A 25,342-nucleotide genomic window follows, 5' to 3' on the forward strand; every position below is an offset into this window, starting at 1 on the left:
CACACAACTTTCCTTGCCGTTATGAAAATTTATCACCTGACGCTAGTGTACACTTGCATCTCAAGTCGACTATTCAAAGATCCAAAGGACGATAACGCTGGAGACACACGAAGTCTGCTATCTCTTCAATGATTGATTGATTTAATAGAATCAACAGTTGCAATCAGTTTGTAATTGAAATAATAACATTTTCTCGAATTTCGAGGTTATTTTAAATTTTAGGTGAAAATGTTACTGAACATTAATTGTAGAGATTTTCATGCGCAATATTTTCCACTTGGAATTTTTAGTTTGAATTGTATCTGAAGCCTGATAATTGGGAATCTAAAATCAAACTTTGCATAGATGGGGCGGAGCTCCTTGAATTTGATCGCATTTGATCGAAATTGTTCATGTCGGATCCTTATAGTGTAAGGACCTTAAGTTCCAAATTTCAAGTTATTCCGTTAATTGGGAGATGAGATATCATGAACACAGACGCACATACACTCATACACACACACACACACACACACAGACCAATACCCAAAAATCACTTTTTAGGACTCAGGGGACCTTGAAACGTATAGAAATTTAGAAATTAGGGTACCTTAATTTTTTTCGGAAAGCAATACTTTCCTTACCTATGGCAATAGGGCAAGGAAAGTAAAAATCTGGTGTGGCGCACTCACACATCTTTCCTTGCCGTTATGAAAATTGATCACCTGACGCTAGTGTTCACGTGCATCTCAAGTCTACTTATCAACAAAGATCTGAGCCAGCTGGTGACAGGACAATAACGCTGGAGACATACGAGGTCTGCTATCTCTTCTTAGTGAATGATTTAATAGAATCAACAGTTAAAGTAAGATAAAGTAATCTTACTAGTCGTTATGTTCAAGTGTTTACCTACTACCGGTACCTTGAACGAGTAGTACCGTAGAATACGCCTACAGTACTCAATTTTATCAATTGTACAATCTTATTTTTATCCAAGTGTTTTCAAAATTTGAAAAATCCTTGTCAATACCTTTGGAAAAACACTGAAATAAAAATTATGCTTACTGTATCATTGGTGATACCTTTTTATGACTGCACTGAATCTTGTTCTATATTCAAGTAAGCTTCTATGCTTCCTACCTCCTATAAAAGATGGCACCTTGTAGTAAATAGAGTGATTTACAAACTGAGTAGGCTACGCCATGGTTTCATGACTTATTCTAAAATCTGAATTGAGTCCTTTTAATTTATAAATTATATTACAATATTACATGACGTACTAATCGGTCCAATGTCCAATTTAATTAGTAGTAGCACCGTCAATCAATAGCCTATATTATATTTTGTTTCAGAAAAACTCCAGGGCAGCGCAGTTCTAAGAACTTCTGATAAAGTTCTCGTGGCTAGCATTATATGGCAACTCCATAATTCAACTCTAGAGTGGGCTTATAGCGGAAATGAAATATTAAACGAATTTAATTGGACGGTTTCTCTTTGCCAAATAACTGATTGGTCATTTACTTCAAAACTTGATGGAAAATGGACGTTCCAATTGGGTAATAACTCTACAATAATTACATAGATGAGCATTACCGTATAATAAATTCCAAAGCTAGTGGACAGTCTGTAGTTAGCAACATTCGGGCCACTAGGCTTGTAAATTTTATTGGATTTTGGTGAGTCTTCATGCTAGTGGACTCAAATTAATTGAATTCTGCACACTCTCCATTGTTGTGATGAGAGCTATAGTCTGTCTTGTAATCCTTAATTCGCCCCCCCCCACATCTGTTTACTTTTATTAGCCATTTGCATGATTTTTCCCACATATCTGTCTACTGATTATTTGCAGAATACAGTAGATTGAAAATAAAAGCTCTGAAACTATATTGAATTTTAACGGATTTTTATTATACAGTGTTTCCTGATTATTGTACTAACGTCTCTACAGGCAACTTGATACTTGACCAGCCATTCGGAAGGAAAATAATTGTTCTGGACACTCCTTTTGAAAAACAAGTGGAATTTATAAATTTGCGGACACAAAATATACCTGAATTTGACAATAATCGAATTCCTGATGATGTAAGTCCTCATTTCAATCAGTATTTTGAGCAATAATAGTAATCTCCATTCACTTACTGATACATTTAATATTACTTTGTATAAATCAATATAAATAGGTACTTATTGAATATTATTTTACGAAAGATTTACGGTATGATTGTATAGTAATTAGTATACTCAAGTTTAAAAGTAAATGTTTCAATATTATAAGTTAAATTCTGGATAAGTACCTATGAAATAATATTCTACATGATTCTTTCCTTTTATCAGAAAAAGTATCTGAGATTGAGACGTTCCAGAGTTGACAAAGAAAATTTTTCACATTCAAATGCCACTCCAGCTGAGAAATGGGAGATTGTTCAGGCCGTTCTTGACAGAGTTTTTGGTAAGAAAATATCTCAGGAAGAGATAATAATTATGTTGTCTCGTGCTCTTGGTTGGCTGATAATAAAATTAATTTTTTTTATTCAGATGCTCTTATATGGTACCGTGCTCTTTTGACGCTGTTAAAAGCCCAATCGGGCTTATGCCTAGGGTTATCCACTTTTACTATCCTTGCCCTATTACCTATGTAAGGAAAGTATTGCATTCCGAAATTAAGGTTGCCACCCCAATTTCCAAATTTCTAGACGTTTTGCAAGGTCCCCTGAGTCCAAAACAGTTGTTTTTGGGTATCGGTCTGTATGTGTGTGTGAATGAGTGTATGTGTGTCTGTGTACACGATATCTCATCTATCAATTAACGCAATGACTTGAAATTTGGAACTTAAGGTCCTTACACTATAAGGATCCGACACGAACAAATTCGATCAAATTCAAGATGGCGGCTAAAATGTTGTCAAAGACAGGGTTTTTCGCGATTTTCTCGAAAACGGCTCCAACAATTTTAAACCTTAAATAGTCATTGATAAGCTCTATCAACTGCCACTAGTCCCATATCTGTAAAAATTCAAGGAGCTCCGAACCATCTATGCAAAGTTTGATTTTAGATTCCCAATTATCAGGCTTCAGATACAATTTAAACAAAAAATTCAAACAAAAATTCAGTGGAAAAGATTGAGCATGAAAATCTCTACAATTAATGTTCAGTAACATTTTCACCTGAAATAGAAATAAGCTCGAAATTTGAGAAAATGTGATTATTCAATTACAAACGGATTGCAACTGTTGATTCTATTAAATCATTCACTAAGAAGAGATAGCAGATCTCGTGTATCTCCAGCGTTATTGTCCTATCACCAGCTGGTTCACATCTTTGAACTTGTGATGCGCGTGAACACTAGCGTCAGGTGAATAATTTTTTAATTAGGAAAGTTGTGCGAGTGCGCCACACCAGATTTTTAAATCTGACTTTGTTATTTTGTATTATGTTTGTTGGTGAAATAAATGAATTGATTGTTTCCAAAAAAAAGCTTCTTCCCTATTTCAATTGTTTCGGCGGTTGATTTGACACACTTGAGAATGTTTTATACAAATAAAGATAAAAATATATCACAAATTATATAATATTGAATAACTGATAAATAATTATTTTTTCTTACGAAGTGCTACAGCCCTATGTGGACCTAGGCCTCCTCAACAATTTGCCACCAGTAATCGATCTGACTTGCCAATCTCTTTCAGTTCCTCACACATAAGCAAGTCAGATCATCTTCAACGTACTGTAGCCAGTGTGTTCTAGAATGATCGTACCGTAAGATGAGGTGAATAGCAACAGGCAGGTGAATAGCAACAAAACTGGGGAAAAACTTTCAATCCGTTCCTTTTTGCACATGCGTATCTAATATCAGTTCTTTTTATATTGAGAAGTCACTATAGTATCTTGGCGCTATTTTCAAACAAGTTTTGCTATCCAGAGTGGCCAACATAAGGAATAAAAAAATAAACAAGGTGACTATGATTTTATATAAAAAAATTTATGCTCCAAAACTTCACATGTACCAAAAAAGTGTATGAAATATCAATATCAATGGAATTTTTCTTTTTAAACTGCATTTTTTACGCAAAAACACGTTTTTTAATCTTGAAAATATCTCAATTCTACAATTAATTATATTTTTTTCTCTGATACAACCTCTTTGGAATCGTCGAATGGGGTGAATAGCAACAGCAACTTTTGAACAACAGTGCCAATTTAGGTTATGTTGTCAACCGATTCCGTCTGCTTTCATTTAGTATTTCGACAACTGTTTACTATTTTATTTATGTTATTTTAAAATCAAATTGTGATAGTTGGGGTTTTTAAAATGCCCCGAGTGTATAAACCTGTTCCTGGAACGAAACTGTGCAAAAAATATGATGAAAATGTGATGTTAGCTGCAATCAAAGACATCGAGCAAGGCAAAAGCTACAGAGAAGTGGGGAAAAAATTTAATTTGGACCATACTGTGTTGTATAAATATCATAAAAAAATTAAAAATAAAGAAACAATTAAACCAAAAGGAGGGCAAACAGTGCTGAGTGCTGCAGAAGAAGAGACAATTGTTGAAAGTTGTCCAATCTTATCAGATTAATCAAAATAATTAAAGATAAATATTTCTATAAAGCGAAATATTGTTTCTATTCACCCCATAAATGGTTTTAAAGCAACAGAATGCATATTATCAAGGTAAGACATACGGTGTTGCTATTCACACCAACTGGCAGGTGAACAGCAACAGGCATGTTTTTCATGTTTTTTTAATAACTGATATTTTATTTCTCAATTATTGATGCTGATATTGAATCTACAGCACAAGATTAAACTTTAATCATGATAGAAACATTTTTAACTATCAGTATTCTTCAGTTATTAACATGGAAACATACAAAACTGTTGCTATTCACCCCATTTTACGGTATATTTTTATATTGGTTTCTCGTGATATGAGTGTAAATTTCATCAAGTTTCTGTTGTTGTAGGAGGTTGGCTCTGTTACGCTGACCAGTAACGGTAGAGCATGCATGTAATACATATTTGTTTATCATGCACATGTACATCAGCAAGAGGCTTCTTACATAAAATATACAACCAATAACAATAAATAAACCACTGGAAAATTACAAATTCTAGAAAAATAATCTAATCTCAAAATTTGATAGAAAATAATTGACCGAAGCGAAGCTGAGGTCTTAGTTTCGACTCGATCGGCTTTTGTCTGTTTGTACCGCGTTATTGTCCGATTTGGATGAAATTTGGTATGCAAGTTCTTTGAAACAAGGTGCAGAAACGAATGTGTAACGATTTTTTATAAAACCTCTGGTTTTTTGTAATATTTAAAAAAACCGCGAACTAACCTCAATCCAGAAAGGATGTGTCTTTGAAGATACAGCAATTCATTCTCATACTTTTTCGCATCAAATGTTAGGAGCACATGGTGGTCGATTCGGTTAGACCGTGGTCTGTCACATTGCGGGACCCAGGTTCAATTCTCGTTCCTGCCAGGTTTTTTTGCAGATAATACTAATAGTGTTGTTTCTTATTCTAATTATATTATAAAATAAATTATCATGATTAGATAGAATAATTGAATTGAATCATCTCATTATTATTAAATTAATTTAACAAATTAATTGGATAAATTATTAAAAAAATCTTAATTGTATTGGAGTCCAATACTGCAGTTGTAGAGAAAAATTTGTAAAGGTATAGAGGTAAATTTTTTTGAGAAGTTGATATTGTGGTAATTATTAACATTAAATTAAAAAGACCAAGAAATTGTCAAAAACACAGATTTATTGATACTCTTAGAAATAGCCTATAACGGTTTCGGTAATTACACCATTGTCAATCTCTGATAATGACCGAAACCTGTCTCTGAGTATCAATAAATCTGTGGTTTTTTGACAATTTCTTGGTATTTTTCATTTAAAAGGTATGTATTTGATATAAAGGTACTCCTTGATAAGTCTAGTGTCCCTGGAAACAGTGTCTCTAGCACTTTCAATAGAGAAAATGATAGATGACATGGCTAAATCTTCACAATATAGGTACTTCTCATTAGATTAAAAGATGTATTCATGAGCGAGGTCTACTGTTCGCAGAACTACTAGTTAAAAAAATAACTTGACCTCAAAATTTGATAGAAAATGATTAGAAAAATAATTTAAGCTCTATTTAATAGAGCTGCGAAGAAAAAATAAACAAAACCCTAACCTCAAAAGCTTTTGCTTCAAGTGTTTTGCTGTGATGACACAACAATGTATGACAGCTGAGTATTATGCATGTTCTTCCCGTTAGTAGCCAGTCTTACGCTCTTCAATTCTCTAATTACTTTACTGGTTGTTATTCATATTGAGCTCAGTGCCAATTTAAATAAACTTATTTACAGTTTCAAATTTGTATTCTTTGATAATGAATAGTTATTGACAATGTATTGAATAATCGATTACAGGCAATAGCGAAGACATAAGACGCAACGGCTGGGTGTCTCATTTGAACATTTTCAACATTTTGGGCCGAATATTCGGCCTGGATCAGCTGTTCAACAGATCGCCTCTAGCGCCGACTACCACTGAAGCAAATTCAGCCACTGAGCCCGACGCTGAGACTGTCAACACTAACTTTCTCAGACGATTTCCCGGCGCTCGTATCAAATCTTAGACGGATATTTATTTAACTTACCCTAAATACTGATAAGGCAAAGGTAGCCTATATGTGAAGGATTGATTTGAATCTATCTAGTGGTGTAATTAATAGATAAAATAAAACTTGCTCTTGCTTTAGAAGAATGTCATTTATCGATAGATCCTTAGTGTAAATCTATATTGTTCTAGAAATAATAAACAAGTGAAGTTTAAGTTTTTATTATAAAGAACAAACAACTGTACAACCCAACTGGATAAGAGTCCATTGTGAAAAATAACAATAAAATATTATTCAGCTGGAGCCGACAGTCACTCTTCTCCAACACACGATTACTGAAAAACAAAATAAGAAAAGTTAGAACAAAAATAAATAAATAAATGGGTATACAGTTATTTATTAAATAACTAAATAAGTATACAGTTATTCATTTTATAACATGTTCATGTGGAAGCGTATCATTGTTTTGCTAAAAAATGGAACATAATTATTTATGATGCTCGGGAATTTCAAGAGTTGAAAATACAAGACAAGTAGCGTGATTTTACAAGAACTGTAGATGAGTAAGAAAGCTCAATAATATGAATTAAAATAAAAATCATAACGATATGAATAAAAAAAATACTAAAACTGCCCGATTTATATAACCTAAACTCAACGCTTCAAATAGATCAATTCAAAGGAAAAAATATAGTTCAATATTATATTACATGTTAGGCATTTTTATAATATTAAACATAAACAATAAAAATCTTGTTGAACTTTAGACAACTTTTCTGATTCTCCAACTAGGCAAGAACATTTAAATATATATTTGTTAAAATATCCATGAGAGAACGGAAATTATAGTCCATCCAATACCCAGTACGAAAATGATCATGTAGAATTGACTGATATCTTCCATTTAAGCTATTAAGTACTACACGCCTAATATAGGGTGTCCCACCAAGGTTGTAACAGCCGTTGACCATAGATTTTACTCGACATTTCTGACAAAAAATGTTCGGTTAACTTTTTTCTTATCTACCTTAGTTTTCGAGATATATCGATTTTTCGATATTTTCAGAATATGCCTACTTCCGGTCATTAAATACTCAATAACTCGAAAACTACTGATCGAATTTCAATTTCAAGGGTATTGATGGAAAGAAAAAACATTTCAAATAAGATTAATTTAATTTTATCTGTTGTTTGGTATTTTGTAGTTTTTTATTGTTAGGTATTTTGTAGTTTTTTATTGGGTCTTAAACTTGAAAAAATGCTATTCTTCAAATTCAAAGTCAAATCTCAAACAGATTTTTCTCGATTTTTATCCGGGTGATTATAGTGGTTTCAATATTTCAAAAACTTCTCAATTTCATAAGCTTTCGAATGAGTATGAATTCGAGAAGGTAAGTTCCATGATAAAGTGTTCAAAACTGCTAATATCTGGAATGAACACCTTCAAAATGAGGAAATTCACAAACAGTATGCATCAAGTGGTGATCCTAAAATAAAAATTATATAATTAAAAAATTATATTATTCCTGATTATATTATTATATAATTATAAAATTATATTATTCCTGATATATTGCATTATTTTCTGTAGCACATAGCCTAAATCCTATATAAAATATTAATCATACAATTTTACAAGATCCAACAAAATTTATTCATAGAATAATAATTCAAAGATGACAGAATTAAAAAAAACTGATGGCAATCATTCAGATGGTAATCAAGTTACATTCACTGCTTTCTGGAATTCAAAATAACCTCCATTTGTGTTTATACAACTTCTGCTGCGTTTCATCAAGCTTTGAGTTGCCCGTCTCACTTCGTTGGGCCGTGTCTTCATTACTTTAAACGTCAATCGAATTCTGAGAATCAGTTCCTCCCTGGTCTCTACAGGTTCTCTGTAAACTTTACTTTTCACAACCCCCCAAAAGTAGAAGTCTATTGGAGTAAGATCAGGTGACCGTGGTGGCAAACTTACGGGTCCACCTCGGCCAATCCACCGCCCAGCATAATTTTTATCAAGCCACCCACGGACCTACGGACGTTTCTAGCATAATGAGGGAGGCAGCCAACCAACTAGAGCCACACATTCTGCCTCAAATTGAGAGGCACGTCTTCCATCAATTCCTGAAGCTCATTGACCAGAAAGTCCATATAAACTTCACCATTTATTCTTGCAGGGAAAACGAAAGGTCCATGTATGTGTATTGTGGAAATTTACAGCACCAGTTCTTGTGAACGTACTTTTATCTGTGATCTGTCAATAAAATGTTTGAAACACAATCTTGTGCTAAGATCCAACGGCAAAACTGCATCCTTGAAACAGTATCAGGTTCATTCAACTCTTGAACTGGGTATCATGAAAATGGTCGAAAGTTATTCTTCTTCGATATTCTTTGAACTATTCTTGAAACATCCAACATCCCAGCTGCCCGCCGGATGTTGGATCGAGGATTCTGCTGAATCTTATTCTGTTGAATAAGATTCTCAAAAGCTTCAGAAATTAAGACGGGCCTCTCATACCTTGAAACTGATCCTAGACCCTTACCATCTTGACATCTGTCAATCTTAAAAACGTGAAAATAGGTTGAAACATACACTTCTTGTTATTTTATTCAGGATTTATGGTACAGGAAATAATGCAAGTTATTGAAAAAGTCATATCATTGTAGAATGTTGATTGAAACTTGTGAATATTGTCAGAGATGAATCAGGTAATTCCACCCCTTTAGGATCACCACTTGATGCTTGCTGTTTGTGAATTTCCTCATTTTGAAGATGTTCTTTCCAGATATTAGCAGTTTTGAACACTTTATCATGAAACTTTCCTTTTTGAATTTATACTCATTCAAAAGCTTATGAAATTGAGAAGTTTTTGAAATATTGAAACTACTATAATTACCCGGATAAAAATCGGTTTGAAATTTGACTTTGAATTTGAAGAATAGCATTTTTTCAAGTTTAAGCCCTAATAAAAAACTACAAAATATCTAACAACAGATAAAATTAAATTAATCTTGTTTGAAATGTTCTTCTCTTTCCAACAATACCCTTGAAATTGAAATTCGACCAGTAGTTTTCGAGTTATTGATTATTTAATGACCGAATGTAGGCATATTCTGAAAATATCAAAAAATCGATATATCTCGAAAACTAAGGTCGATAGGAAAAAAGTTTACTGAACATTTTTTGTCAGAAATGTTGTGAAGAATCTGTGGTCAACGGCTGTTACAACCTTGGTGGGACACCCTGTATATTAATTAATAGTTTCAAAACACAACGCAATCAAGATGTTGAAGTTAATGATAGTATCAAGTATTATTATTGGTGTTAAAATTAGTTTTTTGTTAATTTGAAATATTTCAAGTTAGGAAAAAGACTCATCCAGTTGAACATATTTTATCTCAAACAGACATTATATTAGATAAAACGCCAGGAAATGTTTCAATTATTTTTGTTTCAATTAACATAAACATTAAAAATCTTGTTGAACTTTAGACAACTTTTCTGATTCTCCAACTAGGCAAGAACATTTAAATATATATTTGTTAAAATATCCATGATAGAACGAAAATTATAGTCCATCCAATACCCAGTACGAAAATGATAATGTAGAATTGACTGATAGCTTCCATTCAAGCTATTAAGTACTACACGCCTTATATATTTATTAATAGTTTCAAAACACAACGCAATAAAGATGTTGAAGTTAATCATAGTATTAAGTATTATTATTGGTGTTAAAATTAGTTTTATTGTTAATTTGAAATATTTCAAGTTAGGAAAAAGACATATTAGATAAAACGCCAGGAAATGTTTCAATTATTATTTTTGCAATGATATTGCTATTGCAGCGACAAACTGGTAGCTTAGTGAAAAAATAAATGGGTGAATATTACTAATGAAATCACAACATGCACTGTACTTGCGATCAATATCAATTATTAGAAAAATTATCATATTCAAAACAGAAAACCAGTCGCAACAAAAACCATTCCTAATGTAACCAATTTCCCTACCAAAACCATTAGATGTTCCAGAATCATTAATTTGGAGAAAAAAGAAGCAAACTTGTGCTCACTTCTTTGCCTGAAAAGTTTCAAGAGTAACAAAAATTTACATCACTAACATTATTTCAGAGTATCCACAAATCTCAAATGATACACATCTGAGACCAGGTCCCAATAACAAAGACAGCACTAAATCAAATCAGAGTGTGTATCAATTTAAATTTGTTCTTAATCATTAAAAAACAGTCATTAAAATCAAGGGGTATTTACAATTGCGATGATAATCACAATACGGCCTTATAAAAGCATGAATTCAGTAGCATACAAAACTACTTCAAATGTCTAATAGAAATTGATCAATGTAAAAATTGAAAGCTTAAATCCATAAAGTTGAGAAAAAATAAACATGAATAAACTATTTTGAAATGTTGTTAAATAAGTCGAGAAAAAATGTTCTGCTTGAATATAATAGGAACCTTGGGCTTGTGTTACAATCAGAAACCAGTCTCGACCACTAGTGGGGCGCCAAAGAACAACCATTGGCGGTCTAATTTTCCTCTTCGTGAGGAAAAATGTAGAATTCTAAGGTGGACGTAGAGCAAAAAAGTTGAGAATCCCTGATTTGAACGACGACTCCTGTAACTCTATAGTTCAAATTGGATTCTATAGATTTCAAATTACGAATTTAGCATTTCATAAAAGCCAAAGCAGATAGCTCATATGTCCTAAGGAACGTGTTTATAAATGATGCCAAGAACTATCTTGGCGATGCACGCTTTGGTTGAAAAAACACAACAGGAGCCAATCAAAAAAGTTAAACCAACTACTTGAATCGTTCTGATTGGTTCATTAAGACATATTTTGAACCAGTTCCTAAAATTGTTCAATAATATGAATACGGCTTTTAGTCGTGAAATCGTAAAAATGAATATTTTACATTAAAATAAAATTTTCTTGAACGAGTGTTGCAAATAGACTATAGTGAGGTCCACGTTATAATGGCAGTGAAGAAAGAGAGGAGAAAAACGTTGCCAAGTCTCTCCATTTTGCCACTGAGTGTACACAGCTGTTACTCAATTCATCCCATTAAATTTGATCTAGTAATAATTATAATTTCCTTCATAAAGTAATTAATTTATTATCAAATTAAGTTATTTGGTAGGTATTCTATTACAATTTCTTTTAAAAATAAGAGAAAAATATAAATCCTATTGAAAATAAGTAATTTTAATGGAAATAATACTGAAATAACCTTTCAATATTATTTATACCGATACGAGTAGGTCTAACCCACACTAACCTATACGTGTAGGCTAACTGAAGCATGGATGAAGTCTATAAGAACATAGGATGGTTAGTTATCTACTTTTAAAATGTCATTTCAGGTATTTTATTTCGTGTTTATCATACGGTAATGTCTAAAAATTATTTAATTGTTTCAAAAATACATTTTAAATCAATTATACGACTTTTGTAGCCTACTAAAGTATTTTGATAGAATGAAGAAAAAAAAGGCGGCTGAGAATTCTTTGTCTACCATTGTACAGTCACTGTCAAAAATAAAATATTCTGGAAAACAGACAACATCGCAAAGCTAGAGAGAGATAGTGCTAACTGTTTTGTTGTATGATGGAAAAGGACAGCAACAGTATTGTCAATCCTACACTGCCATTATAACGTGGGCCTCACTATAGTACATAATACTTATAATTTGAATTGAAAAATAAAGAAAGCGAATTAGTTATTCACCTTCTTGCCGGCCGCTGCACCCACTTTCGACTTCTTGGTGCCTCTGACTTTCTTCATTCTGTTCTTACGTTCCTTACGCTGTTTCCTTGTCTGTTTCTCCTTCTTGTAGAGACCATGCTGCAAAATATAAAACAAATATGAGAAACACTTACTTCTTCTATTTCTTAATTTTTTTCCAAATAATTCGTGTCATGTCCATATCAATTTTTACATAAATACGAGTAGCCCTTACCAAGAAAGTGAATACAACTAAGAATATCCAATACATTTTCTTCAATAGTTAATTACTAACTAACTACTACTAATTACTAAGTTAATCACTATGTCGTAAGTACTTTAAACAACAGTAAATAGGAGAATAATTTTAGAGCTGATCATCTTCTAATACTTATGCTGAATCTTAAATTCTCTAGAAGTTTACCTAGGAAGTGTCCATATCTCTTACCCTAAACTCCTATGTTTTATTAAATTGATAACTTCAATGGGCCATATAAATAAAGTTGAGCATTTGCTTATACTTCTAAAATATGGAGCATATGCTTCATTTTCTATGAATAGGCCTAAACGTAAGCAAAACCTTTTGCTCATGCTCATAAAAAAATAGTTTGAGCATTTGCTCAAAAGTAAAAGCTTTTGCTCACAATTGTATGAATAAACTAGAGCATTTGCTCAAATTTTGAAGCAAATGCTTCAAAAAAGGTGAGTCTACTCTGGAGCAGCTTTTCACCTTTTGCTCATAGTAAAATGGCTCAACTAATTCGTGCGAGTAATAGGAAACTATACCAGATACGATCACAACCAATAGTTGAAAACTATAAAACTCTTTTCAGATTCAACCATGATTATATATATACGATTATAAGAAGGCTATTGAGATTATAAGATTATGCTGAAAATTATTATAGAGATGATATTTATTCCCACAATTATTTCAAAATTCATAACTCAACTAACCTAGAACTCAATTCATTTCATGGATAGAGCAGAGCAGACGACGCAAACACAAGCGGTGTCTATACTTGCATATTTAGCGCTTACGTGAGCTATAAAAAGTTAAGGCCACAAAGGCGAATCAGCTGATGAAAAATCTTTAAAATACGTGAGCATTTACTCCAGAGTTCAGGAGCATAAGGTAAGAGTATAAATCTCCAAATTTTGCACATAGATTCTAAAAATATCAATCTCGTGCACGTCGAAGCCAAAATTTCAATTTTCCTTCTAGATTTTTCATAATAATTATTGATATTCAAATTTCATTTAAAATGGGAAATACTAATTCATACGGCGAATTCACATTCAAATCATATGATAGAAATTTGATAAAAACAGCTGTTCTATTATTGCTTTCTACACGATTCCACCTGACCTCAATAATATTATTTTGATAATATTGATAAATATTTTTAATAATATTATTATTACTAATATTATAATAGTATTGTTTTGATAATTAATAAATATTTTCATTTTTACAAACTCTGTATAATAATATGGTGAATGTGAAACAGCTGCATCAAAGAAATTATCTCAAAAGCATCTATTTAGAAAAAACATAGTTTTGAAACTTCGTTTTCCTGATGCAATGTATAGGCCTACACGTGGCATGGATTATTAATTTTTCAGTTAGAACAGTTTTTGAGACAAAGTTTTTTGAGCTAAACAAGCGTCTACAGTTTTATCAATGCTGTATCGGATAAATGAATATGAATGACGCATGCAGTTAATATGGCTTTGAATAAATGTGTTGATATTTTCACATAAATGAATTATTCTCTTCCATTTTTATTTAATTACAATCCCAAAATTATTCGAGCCCTGGTAGAATGATTGACTCACTGTAGGCCTACAGTCAGTAGAAAATTTTTATATTGAAATGAGGGGTATTTTGGCATGCTGAACAAAAAATAAGGTCCTATGCACCTTTACGATATTTCTTTAAATGAAAAATGAGTTTTTTGGGTTGTCAAAACTCCCCCTGAAAGGGAAACTATTCAACTTATCCTATCTTTTATTAAAATAATGATTTCTGCGTTGAATAACATGTTTCTTGCCAACAAAAAACGAACTCTGTGAATAGATATGATCTATACTGTAGATTTATATAATTCTATCAATTAAATACATGGAAATTGAAGTATTTATTTCAGTCAGTTTATGGGTAGTTGATGAAATTGATTATCAATAAAAAAAAGATTATAATTTTATGAGTACAGAATTAGTTGAATGAATTGTCGTTGCATTGAGTTCTTGGTCAACAATATTTTAATATTGGTATTTATCCATTCATTATTTTTCTAGGAGTTATTTTATTTAAATTAGAAAATATTTATCAGGTCCCACCAATTTATCATTCGTAACAATGAATTGTTCAAAACATGAAGAATTATAATCAGATAAAAAAAGACCCATATACTTCTGTATTCATGTTCGCGAACGTGTTCGCATGTTTACACTCGTGATGGATAGCCAAAATTGTAGAGCAAACTGCACGGCGAATTGTAATGGAGGACTCTGATTGACTGAAATGTTCAGCGTTCGGAGTACGGTACGGCGAACAGTTAAAACAGAGGCGAGCGGCACGGCTAACGGTTCGGAGTACGGTACGGCGAATGCTTAACAGCTGATTTTCAACTTTATGAAAATGAAGTAAATGCTCATGTTCGCTGAAAGGCGCGATGTTCGGCGGAATGCACGTTTTGCTGCGCGGTTCGAGGTACGGTTCAGCATGTGTGGTCGCACCTTTAGATGTTACAGGACATTTATACAGATCACAGGTCAAAGCAACATAATAATAATCTATATACTATAATAAAGGGAAGAATTGGCTTATACACGTACGGAATAGGAAAATTATGTTTGACACATAATCACGTCTTAACTACTGTACTGATTAACTTGAAATTTTGCATATAGATTCTTAATTAACCGAAGATGGTTATAGGCCTATTTTCGATTCTTCAAGATTTGATTACATCAAGTCTTCAGTTTGTCAAGTTTTCAATTTGTCATTCTTCCAGTTGTTGTATGGAAGCAGTTGAACATTTCTTTTAAAAGGGAAATTAGAAGATAGATATGATTGGGAATCCTATTCAAATAATAAAGACAGGCTTTCCGTCGCACCCAAATTTCGTCCACCATTTTGAATCCAACTTCATTTCTTTAAATTGGAAGGTGGTCATATGATACATGATTTCAAGAGAAAATATGGTGGAAACCGCACATCGATATCTCAAACCTTTCAAAAGTTATTCTAATTCAAAGATACTGATATAAATAATCAATCTATCTATCATCTTCTATACTATAATGAAGGGAAGAACTGGCTTATACACGTATAAAGGATAGGAAAATTATGTTTGACGCATCATCACGTCTGAACTACTGGACTGATTTACTTGAAATATTGCAGAAATTCTCAATTAACCGAGGATTATTATAGGCCTATTTTCAATTCTTCCAGATTTCATTACGTCAAGTTTTCAGTTTGTTAAGGTTTAAAATAAACCCTTGCGAAGCACGGGTTACCTGATAGTATAAAAATAAGCTAATGCTTATGCTTCTACTTGATGCTCATGAGCAAAACCTTAAGGTGCGTACAGACTTTCGCTCTGCTCCGCAACCGAACGTCACTCCAGCAGAGCGATTGATGATCGACCGGGGAGCAACAGTGGTTCGACCGGGGAACGCGAGAAGATCTAACATCTTCCGTAACGTTCATGATGGGTGCGCGGGCGGAGCGACTGTGGTACGATGGAGGAACGAGGGCGGTACGAAGGCGGAGCGTGGTCGGTGCGGGTTGGAAGTGCGTATATGTGTACGCAGCTTTATACTACATGAGTACTCATGCTCATGAGCATATGCTTTGGTATTATTCATATGACCCATTGTTGCAACATGTTACCTTTGATTCAATTTTTTTATCCGATATTCTATCTGTTCTTATCCTTCAAGACGTGTGATATCAAGGTAATTAAAATGAATTCGAAAAATTGCATACGGTAATTGTTTTTAGCTCTTTCTAGTTGTCATAAATGTTCCGTATGCTCAGCCATTAATTCGTTAAAAAAATGGTAAGTGGGAAATAAAAAATGACGGGTGTGTGAGTAACCAAGGACTTTCGGAAAGTTGAAAATGATATTTATATAAGTTTCTTATCCATAAATAATGATCTACAATATTGGTTAACTCGTTGTGCAATGGTATTCAATTGCAAGTGGCGGTGCATTGAGTCATTAATCTATGAAAACAGCTGATGATATGACTGACCCTGGCTAGCCTGTGTTTGGGTTCGAACTTCTTGGCGAAGTCGAGTGTGTCGTAGATGAGCGCGAATCCAACTGACTTGCCGCCTCCAAACGCCGTCCGGAACCCGAAGCAGAACACAACGTCGGGCGTCACGTTGTACATCTTGGCCAGTTTCTCTCTGATCTCAGTCTTCTTCACCGACGACTGGCCCGGGTGTAGCGCGTCTACAACCTTCAACACACAACAATTTACATATTATAGTGGAGAAGGCATATAATAATAATTAGGAGTGAAATTAGCCTATTATTAGCAACATATTGAATTTGATGAGAACTAAAATTGTGTAACTGTTTTTATATCAGAAACTATGTCAGTGAAGGATATGATCTTGCAATTATTGTTTACAGAGCACATATACAGCTTGCTGATGCACCCCTGTCGGCCTGTAGGGAAAACTTTACGTAGATATTTCAGGAGAGAGAGAGACATAATGTTTGTATTGCATGATTGTGCTAAATCGCGACCTTTTCTTATGAACTCATATAAATTAAATAGTCACAGAGACATTCTTGCATCGACTATGTTGCTAATTTGAATCAAGTGTCAAAAAATTCCCGTACAATTCCCGGATTTCCCGCCCCGTGGACACACTGTTGAATATATTCAACAAAATAAGCTTCTGGCACTGCTCCACATTGGTATTTTTGTATGGAGGGGGGGGGGTGCCTTTATGAACGTCTTGAAGCCGCTGCTGATTGTGCAGAAGGCAGTTATCAAGGCTGCGACAGGCCATCCAAGACGTTATCCTACTGATCAACTTTTCATGGAATTTCAGGTTTAAGATATTCGACAGCTTTTTGTCAAGGCACTACTTGTGCATATGCATAAAAGAAGAAGGAAAGTCTAATTATAATTGTATCAAGTCATGACCATTTCACACGTGCCTCTAGAATTAGCAACATAAGGATGCCGAGATTGACGAGTCTGGCCTCATCCCGATGTCCCTATTATATTGCTCACCGCATGTGTTGCATCATGCCTGTTCAGTTGTCAATCTTCAACACATGCAGTAATGCCACGTACAAGAAAATGTTGCTCTCTTGGTTGATCCAACAGCCAGAGTAGAGAAGCATCGGAGATTGCGGTCTGCTTATCATTTCTAAAAGGGTTTTTGAAAATAATATTCGTTTTCAATTTATTATGTCCGTCTCTGGCGGCTCTGATGGATGATCCTCAACCCAAATTGAAACTTTCGATTTTGTACTTCTTCTTCCTATCTCTCTTTCTATCTATCTCTTTTTTAATTTCTCTCTCTCTTCCCTTCTTTCAATTTTTTTTCTTCTTTTCTCTCTCTTCCATGTTAGTTTTTTCCTCTTGTTTCCTCCTCTGAATTAAAATGAATATATTACGTTATTCGGACTCTTCTTCGCACACAGGCATCATAGCCCATGTGAAGAAAATTTCCTATAATGCATTCTATAATTTTCTGTAATGTGTATTTTTATAAAAAGTAATAAATTGATTTGATTTCTATGAGGTCACAAGTTTGCACTATTTTGCAACGTGAATGTTGATCGTCATCTGAAAGCCCCTGTAAAGAATGTTTCAAGATAATAGATAGTGTTTGGAAAGTCACTGAGCGCTTGAATTGTGGGAATAAAAGTGGGAAGTAAAACCGTTATCGCGGTTTCAAGTTACGCAATCGTATGTGGTTTATTGTGACTACTAAACTTACGCTTCAGACGATACACTTCACAGCAGACCACACAAGATTGACAAACATTAATGCGCAATAACGGCATAAATTTATTTCATTCCATACAATTCAAGTGCACAGTTACTTTTTGAACACCATTTATAATCTTAAAAAGTCCATGGTAAGTGTTATCAGATGACCAAAATTTTGCGTTGACAAATAGTGCAAACTTTTCACCTTTTCATGGGAACCAATATTGTTGAATATATTCATATATATTTATTGTGTTTATTGGTTATTGGCAATAGAGCACCAACAAGAGGTGATGCATGTCTTGCTACTGTTGTTACTAATATGAACACTTGGAACTAAAGTGTGGGAGTAGTAGATCTTGTGGCCGATCATCAAGCCCTTGTGATTGACATTTCCGGTTTGTGTGAGGGGGTAAAGGAGGTCCCTTATTGGTGTACCAGGTATACTTTTACCTACTACAGAAGAATTGATGATTGCAACATTCCATTACTTAATGGTGAACTGGAAAGAGTGGACTGGAGTACAATTATTGTGAACAGTGAGCCTCGATTAGCTTTTGTACAGTTCTTTGAGAAATTTATTTCTCTTTTCGACAATTTTTTCTCACTGAGATCTAAACGGCCTACTGTGGATGTAGGAAAGAAGCATAGACTGGAAAAGAAAGTTCAGAACTCATGATCCACAGCTGAAATGGCCAATATTAAAGCCTTAGTGGTTCTGGCAAGTAGCCTTTGTAAATCTGCCACCAGTGATGAACTGAGGAATAGGTACTACACTGCATACCTAAGACTTAAGAATGTTATAAATAAGTCTAAAAAGAAACAGTCTGCCCTGCCAAAAAATGCAAGTCCAGATGATTTCAACTACATCATGTGCGGTGGACAGAGCACCATTACAAAACTGTTATTTAAAAATGGAAAAGTGTCACCTATGGACTTGGTAAGAATTGAAAATGGCTACAAGAGCTCGAGAAGCCCTGACGTCTATGGCTTGTCTACCTTTCTTATGAAGACAGTCATTTCTTCAATAGCCTCACCACTTAGCAGACTGACCAACAGCTGTCTGGAGCAAGTTGTCTTTCCTGATCTACTGAAGATTTCAAGAACAGTGTCAATCTTCTAAAAGGGTGATACTGAAGAGTTGTCAAACTACCGAACTATATCTCTTGATTCCGGTGCTTGCAAAGATTATGGAGTCTGTGATGCTCCTTCAGCTTTCGGCTTATTTTGAGGAGAATTCACTCTTCACAGGGGATCAGTTTGGTTTTCGCCATGGGAGATCGACTACAGGTGCTTTCCAACGCCTGGTGGAATCCATTCTTGAGGCAATGGAGAAGAAACACTCAACTGCCATGACCCTCTGTGACCTCACCAAAGCGTTCAATTGCGTGTCTCATGGGATTTTGCTGGGGAAACTCGGGAGATATGGGATTGGAGGAGTGGTCTTGAAAACAATGGAGGAGTACCTTCACCGGCGTAGGCAGGTTGTAACAGTAAACGGTGCCAAATCGCAGGAGCTAGAGGTCGAGTATGGAGTGCCACAGGGATCAATCCTTGGCCCTTTGCTGTTCCTCATCTTCATAAATGACCTTAGTATGGATGGAAAAGCCCTGCTGTTTGCTGACGACACAACTCTCATTGCACAGGATGAAGATCCCCAATTGGCTGTGCTGAGGTCTGCTGAACTACTGGAGGAGGCGAGATCATGGTTTAGAGCAAACAGACTGTGTATGAATGGAGAGAAGACACAACATGTTCTATGCTCCCTGGGGCTTGGTCTGCCTCCTTTTGGTGGGCCGGAGGTTAAGCTACTTGGATTCTTGGTAGACTCATCACTAACATGGGACCAGCACATCGATATGATATGCAACCGACTTTCCAAAATGACATATCTGATTCGGAAATTGAAAAGTCATGTTTCAAAGAATTACCTTGTGACTGCATACCACAGTCTGTTTCATAGCCATATCAACTATGGGATTGCACTTTGGGGTCATGCAAATGGATGCCAGAGGATTCTCCTTCTACAGAAGAGGGTGGTTCGAATCATATCATCTTCGCCATACTTGGAGCATTGTCGCTCGCTGTTCAGGAGGCTGGGAATACTTACTGTCTCCAGTCAATATGTGCTGAGCTCCCTTGTGCTTCTGAAGGCCCAACTTCACACACTCCAAGCAAGAGGCCAGATCCACAACTACTCAACTAGAAGGAGAGACAACATCGACCTTCCCTACTCAAGATTGGCTAAGCTGCATACCTGCTAACCAATGCGCACATTCAAAATTTTGAATGAGGAGGAGATTGCAAACTTTGTCAGTCTCTTTGATCGGCCATCTTTAGATAACTGTAAAATTTGAACTTCTGTGTTTTATAAATCGACAATGTCTATCCAGTATATACACTGGTCACAGACGGAAGAAAAATTGAATTGAATATTATAAAACCTTATATGAAAAAGTCGCGATTTAGAGCAATCATGCAACGCAAATATTATGTAATCAGTAATAATTCCTAACTTTTTTATTCAGACGAGATGAACTAAATGTCAACTAGGCTATCTTTAATCCAGCCTTACACAATCTTCTAATAGGCCTAGTATAGTAATAGGTATAGTAACTTTTTAATGAAGATACTTGTGATCTGTGACACTACCATCACGATCAAGTAAAGTGTGGTCTGTTCTACCAGTGTTATTTTTTCTTCATGTTGAAGTATATGTAAAGCCTACTGACTGACGCGATCTATCCAGGAATGACCTGGTCTTTGATCGAGAGATTGGATAAAAATATAAGTTACTATCAAATCACTAAAAATCTACAATACTCTCAAAGTATGTGTGAAAACGGCAAGTGGTAAATTACTCGAAATAGTCATAGTCAAAATTGCATGTGATATGTGAAGCATACATGTTATTAAAAAGGAATGCTTTCAAAAGTGGATCACATATAGGAAACTTGTTAGCGAGACGTTGAACGCAATTCGTAATAAGGTTGTTAATTTTGTTTTCGAGTCCAAACGTCTTCAAAGACCATTTTAACTAATTATTACTTGATCTATCCCATATGGAAGCTGGTAAGAAATTGATAATATCGAATTGTGTAATCAAATAGTATAATACATTATGCTGCAATGAATTAATATGATATAGAACAACTTACCATTTGTTTCCGACATAGCAGACGATTTGTCATAAACTTTCTCGTCTTGATAGTAGCAGTACCTTCAGCCTGTAAAATAAAACAAAGTATAGCCTAACTTGAGCTATTAAAATTTAAATCATTCAAAGAGGTCAAAATACTGATAAATTGACAAGTTGTGGCAAATGGATAGAATAAATATCATGAGAGTAGGCCGATCAAATAGGCTAATGGGTTAGAAATAACAGTAGGCTACCGGTGAATGAAAAACTAAAGTACAACACAAATCTATTTTTGAATTTCATTAAAATTGTAAGTTAAAAATAACAATATTCATTATTTTTAAATTTTAGCTCTGAAGCTGTAAGAGATTTTTACAATAAAATCTTGTTAAAAATACAAAAGTAAAGCACAGTAGTACCTACTATACAATATTTTGAGTGGGTATAGCTTGATGTTAGACGAAGTTGTTTACATTTGAGATTGTTATTTTCGAGTAAAATTTTGTGATTAGATAACACATGTGTTATAGGCTGAATAGAAACGGAAGTGTATTATTCGATTTTATTAGAAACTATTACCAAATTAAAGATATTAGAAAAACCTTGTTGGGTTCCAAGACATAACCTAAAAAACACCACGATAAACAAAAACTAATTTTGAATCTTAAATAAATAAAAGCAAATTATTATGATGGAAATATAAAAAACGTTTTTTTATGATAGTAGAATATATATATATATATAAAAATAATAGGAACTAGTTCAGTTTATAAATGATTCTTCAACGTCTGAGATCTTGAAAGGTTAGAATCCTCTTAAAAGACCTTTATTTGATGGAAATTACAAGATGAAATAATTATTGATCAAATTTTATAAAAAGAATGAAAATTTACATTAAAATAATTAAGATGATTATAGATTAAATTTTATTTACCATGATTAACGATGTACCACGCGACAGGGCAAAACCACGAAAGATAGGATGATGACTATTACAGAATTACCAACCAAATACATTTGATTTTCAGCAACAGTATTATTGCATCTCACTACAAGTGAAGAGTCATTTTCTTGATCATTCCTGATTTATATAGATGAAAAACGTTGAAAATAATAATTAAATTGATTCTCCCAGTATTTTTTCTAGTGAAAAAAATATTTTGAGAAATCTTTCTGACAAGATACGGTATATCTCATTTCAATCAGTGTTTTCAGCTTAAATGTATTCAATTGTCACAAAATAGTTTTTTATTATTTTTTTTAATTCTTCACTTAAATTATAATGATTAATGCACTAGATATTCAAAAAAACTTATTTTATATATTTTGATTTACGTCATTTCCCTCAACGTAAGCAAAGTCTTCCTACTGAATGCATTGTCTTTGTCTTTCAAAATGGCGACTAATTCTCAAGACTGTAGTGATCCTTCTCCACCAAAACGATTAAAATTAGACGAAATTAGTTCAATAAGTCATATTTCAAGTATTGGATCGGATTCAGTTCAATTCAGAGTAAACCACAATGCAATAGAAAATCCCGAAGAACGTGAGTAAACTTATTTATTGTGGAAATATGTCATCGCTTTTTCCTACATAAAATGGCGGATTTGTATTTTGTTTGCTTCAATCGATATTGCAGATGATTGGAAGTTGGTGGTGGGGGTTATGTCAAAATATCAAAATAAATGATACGGAATGGCCGAATCAAAGAGAAAGTTAGGTTATCTCTTTGAATAATGCAATGTTAGGCCTATTTTAGAATGTCAGTGACAAATCTCTAACTAAATATTTCTTCTATAGTTTAATTGTGAAATGCTTATAAGTATTTGTATCAATACAAGGTTATTGATATCTGATAACATTGGTTAGATTAAGTAGTGTGTAAACGTTGCCTTATATTTTTCTATTTGGATATTTTTCAGCATCAGACAATCAAAACCTGGAAAACTCTCAAACAATTGCAGATGAAAAGCAACTTTTAGAGTTACTGAAATCTTCATCATCTGAGTCCAGCAGCCCAGGGTATGTAACTTTCACATTAAGTTGCAATAAGTTTAGTTTTGTGACTTAATTTGAATAAATCTTAATTTTATTGCTTGAGTTAGAATAATTTACAACTAGTCAAATTAGGTGATTTATTTATCACTTTAAACACTTTCATTTTTAATAAAGCTACTACTAGCGTTATCTGGAGGAAAATTGAAGTCAATTCCGTGAGTGACTAAGTCTAAATTCTAAGTGACTAAGTCTTAATTCCATCAAGAGTGACTAAGTCTATCTAACACCGGCATTTAAATTAATGATAAAATTTATTGATTGGCAATTAATTTTTTTTCCTGCAGCAGGCACTGAGGACCTTTTCCGGTAGTGTCAAGAAGAATAGCCTAATCATCAATTTTTATTATATTGTTATAACTTATATTAGTTCAATATATTGTATTTTTTAATATTTTCCTTCAAGTCCTGAAAAACGATTTACCAACGTTTTTCATTGAATCCTAATGAATCTATTCGATGTTCATAATAATGTTTCATTACAGAGGTAGAGACGTGGATAATGACGAGGAAGAGGAAGATGATGATGATAATGATGACGATGATGATGATGATTTCGATGTTGCGTCAACCGTCAGCAATATTTCTGACTTGAGTGGAATATCAGAAATGAGTGGCCAGGATTGGAATTGTATCGCTGGTGAGTAATAACAAATAATTTCAAGTGTTATTATTACTACTCAATGTCTACTCAACTTTCTCAATTTCAATGTCTTCACCACAGTCTTAGAATCGGGAAATTGTCCATGTCTTCTATCAATCTCCTTATCATGGTCGTCAGTAGTCATGTAGGCAAGTTAGCAGTGCATCTTGAACGGCTATCCTCTAAGGTGGTTGTATTTGTGGTTCTCAATAAATTCTGTCACTGAATTGTATGGTCATGCAGTGAGTAGTGAGATACGTTTTCAGTTCCTTGTGGTATGATGATTGTGAGATTTTTAAATTTTCATGCTATCTGGCAGAATATTGAAGGAATATGAGCCTGCATTAATTGGTGTGCGTTGAAATCAGTTGAGTCAGTGGTGCGGAATGTCAATATTTAGCTTGGTCCTTGTATTGTTTCCATGTTGACTATTTCTCAAATATAGATCTGAATCTATTGCGAGGACTACAGATCCAAGTTTAGAGTGCGGAAGCAAAACTTCCTTTTTCAAAGTGAACGCCATTCAGTTAGCTGATGTTTTAGAAGAGCGAAATTGGACTCATTAGAGAGGTCAGAATATAAAGTTATCTTCCCGGTATGTTCAGTCGCCATCATGCATTGGAACAATGAGAAGCGCGCATTTGCCGTTGAGACTTGTTTTTCGAGCGGATGTTCTGTGATCACAACTCAGCGCACATTCCGAAATCGCTTTAATCCAGCCCCTTTGGCTACTGTACCGGAACGGAAATTAATTGTTACGTGGGTCACTACGTTCAGTCAAACTGCAAGTGCGACAAGACGCAGAACTGGAGTCCCTCGGCCAATTAGGTCACCTGAGAACATTGAGGCAGAGTGGGTTGCGATCACCACAGCGTTCTGCGCGCAAACATTCGTATGCTCTTGGAATTTCTGATCGTTCTATGAGACGAATTTTCCATGATGATTTTCATTTCCATCCGTACAAGATGGAAATTGTGCAGGAACTTTCTGAACGTGACTTCCATTGAGGGAACACTTTTCATCTCGATTTGGAGTGGCCAGCCCGATCTCCCAATTTGAAACCTTGTGATTTTTTTCTATGGGGGTTTTTGAAATCCCTTGTTCATGTGCACCGTCCAAGGACCCTACAAGATTTGAAGACCAATATCAGTGAAAAATTGCTAACAT

The 25,342-nt window shown here is 34.1% G+C and overlaps 3 protein-coding genes across 4 annotated transcripts in view; 2 read left to right on the forward strand and 1 right to left on the reverse strand.

Annotated features, from left to right (window-relative positions):
- Positions 1–6,901, forward strand: part of LOC111062164 — a 12,069-nt gene extending 5,168 nt beyond the window's left edge. Inside the window, exons 3-6 of the mRNA XM_039420152.1 lie at positions 1,332–1,535; positions 1,928–2,061; positions 2,314–2,428; positions 6,416–6,901. Coding sequence (XP_039276086.1) covers positions 1,332–1,535; positions 1,928–2,061; positions 2,314–2,428; positions 6,416–6,624 — 662 coding nt within the window. The 3' untranslated portion in view covers positions 6,625–6,901. The remainder of the gene's footprint in view (positions 1–1,331; positions 1,536–1,927; positions 2,062–2,313; positions 2,429–6,415) is intronic.
- Positions 6,812–22,874, reverse strand: LOC111062055 (40S ribosomal protein S24). Of its 2 annotated transcripts, XM_022349757.2 has the most exons (6): positions 22,412–22,874; positions 21,497–21,565; positions 16,632–16,841; positions 12,366–12,482; positions 10,626–10,695; positions 6,812–6,941 (listed from the first exon to the last, which is right to left on the reverse strand). In XM_022349757.2, exons 1-5 carry the CDS (start codon positions 22,412–22,414, stop codon positions 10,684–10,686), a joined length of 411 nt encoding a protein of 136 aa, XP_022205449.1. In that variant the 5' UTR covers positions 22,415–22,874; the 3' UTR covers positions 6,812–6,941; positions 10,626–10,683. The 2 variants fall into 2 exon arrangements, with proteins under 2 accessions (XP_022205449.1, XP_022205456.1); XM_022349764.2 differs by lacking the exon at positions 10,626–10,695 and having other exon boundaries at positions 22,412–22,849.
- The window catches only part of LOC111062070 (NAD-dependent protein deacetylase sirtuin-1), a 21,207-nt gene continuing 18,717 nt past the window's right edge, over positions 22,853–25,342 (forward strand). The window contains exons 1-3 of the mRNA XM_022349773.2: positions 22,853–23,023; positions 23,400–23,499; positions 24,018–24,172. Coding sequence (XP_022205465.2) covers positions 22,873–23,023; positions 23,400–23,499; positions 24,018–24,172 — 406 coding nt within the window. The 5' untranslated portion in view covers positions 22,853–22,872. The remainder of the gene's footprint in view (positions 23,024–23,399; positions 23,500–24,017; positions 24,173–25,342) is intronic.

This window comes from Nilaparvata lugens, chromosome 2, assembly GCF_014356525.2.
Source record: "Nilaparvata lugens isolate BPH chromosome 2, ASM1435652v1, whole genome shotgun sequence".
Classification (NCBI taxonomy): domain Eukaryota; kingdom Metazoa; phylum Arthropoda; class Insecta; order Hemiptera; family Delphacidae; genus Nilaparvata; species Nilaparvata lugens.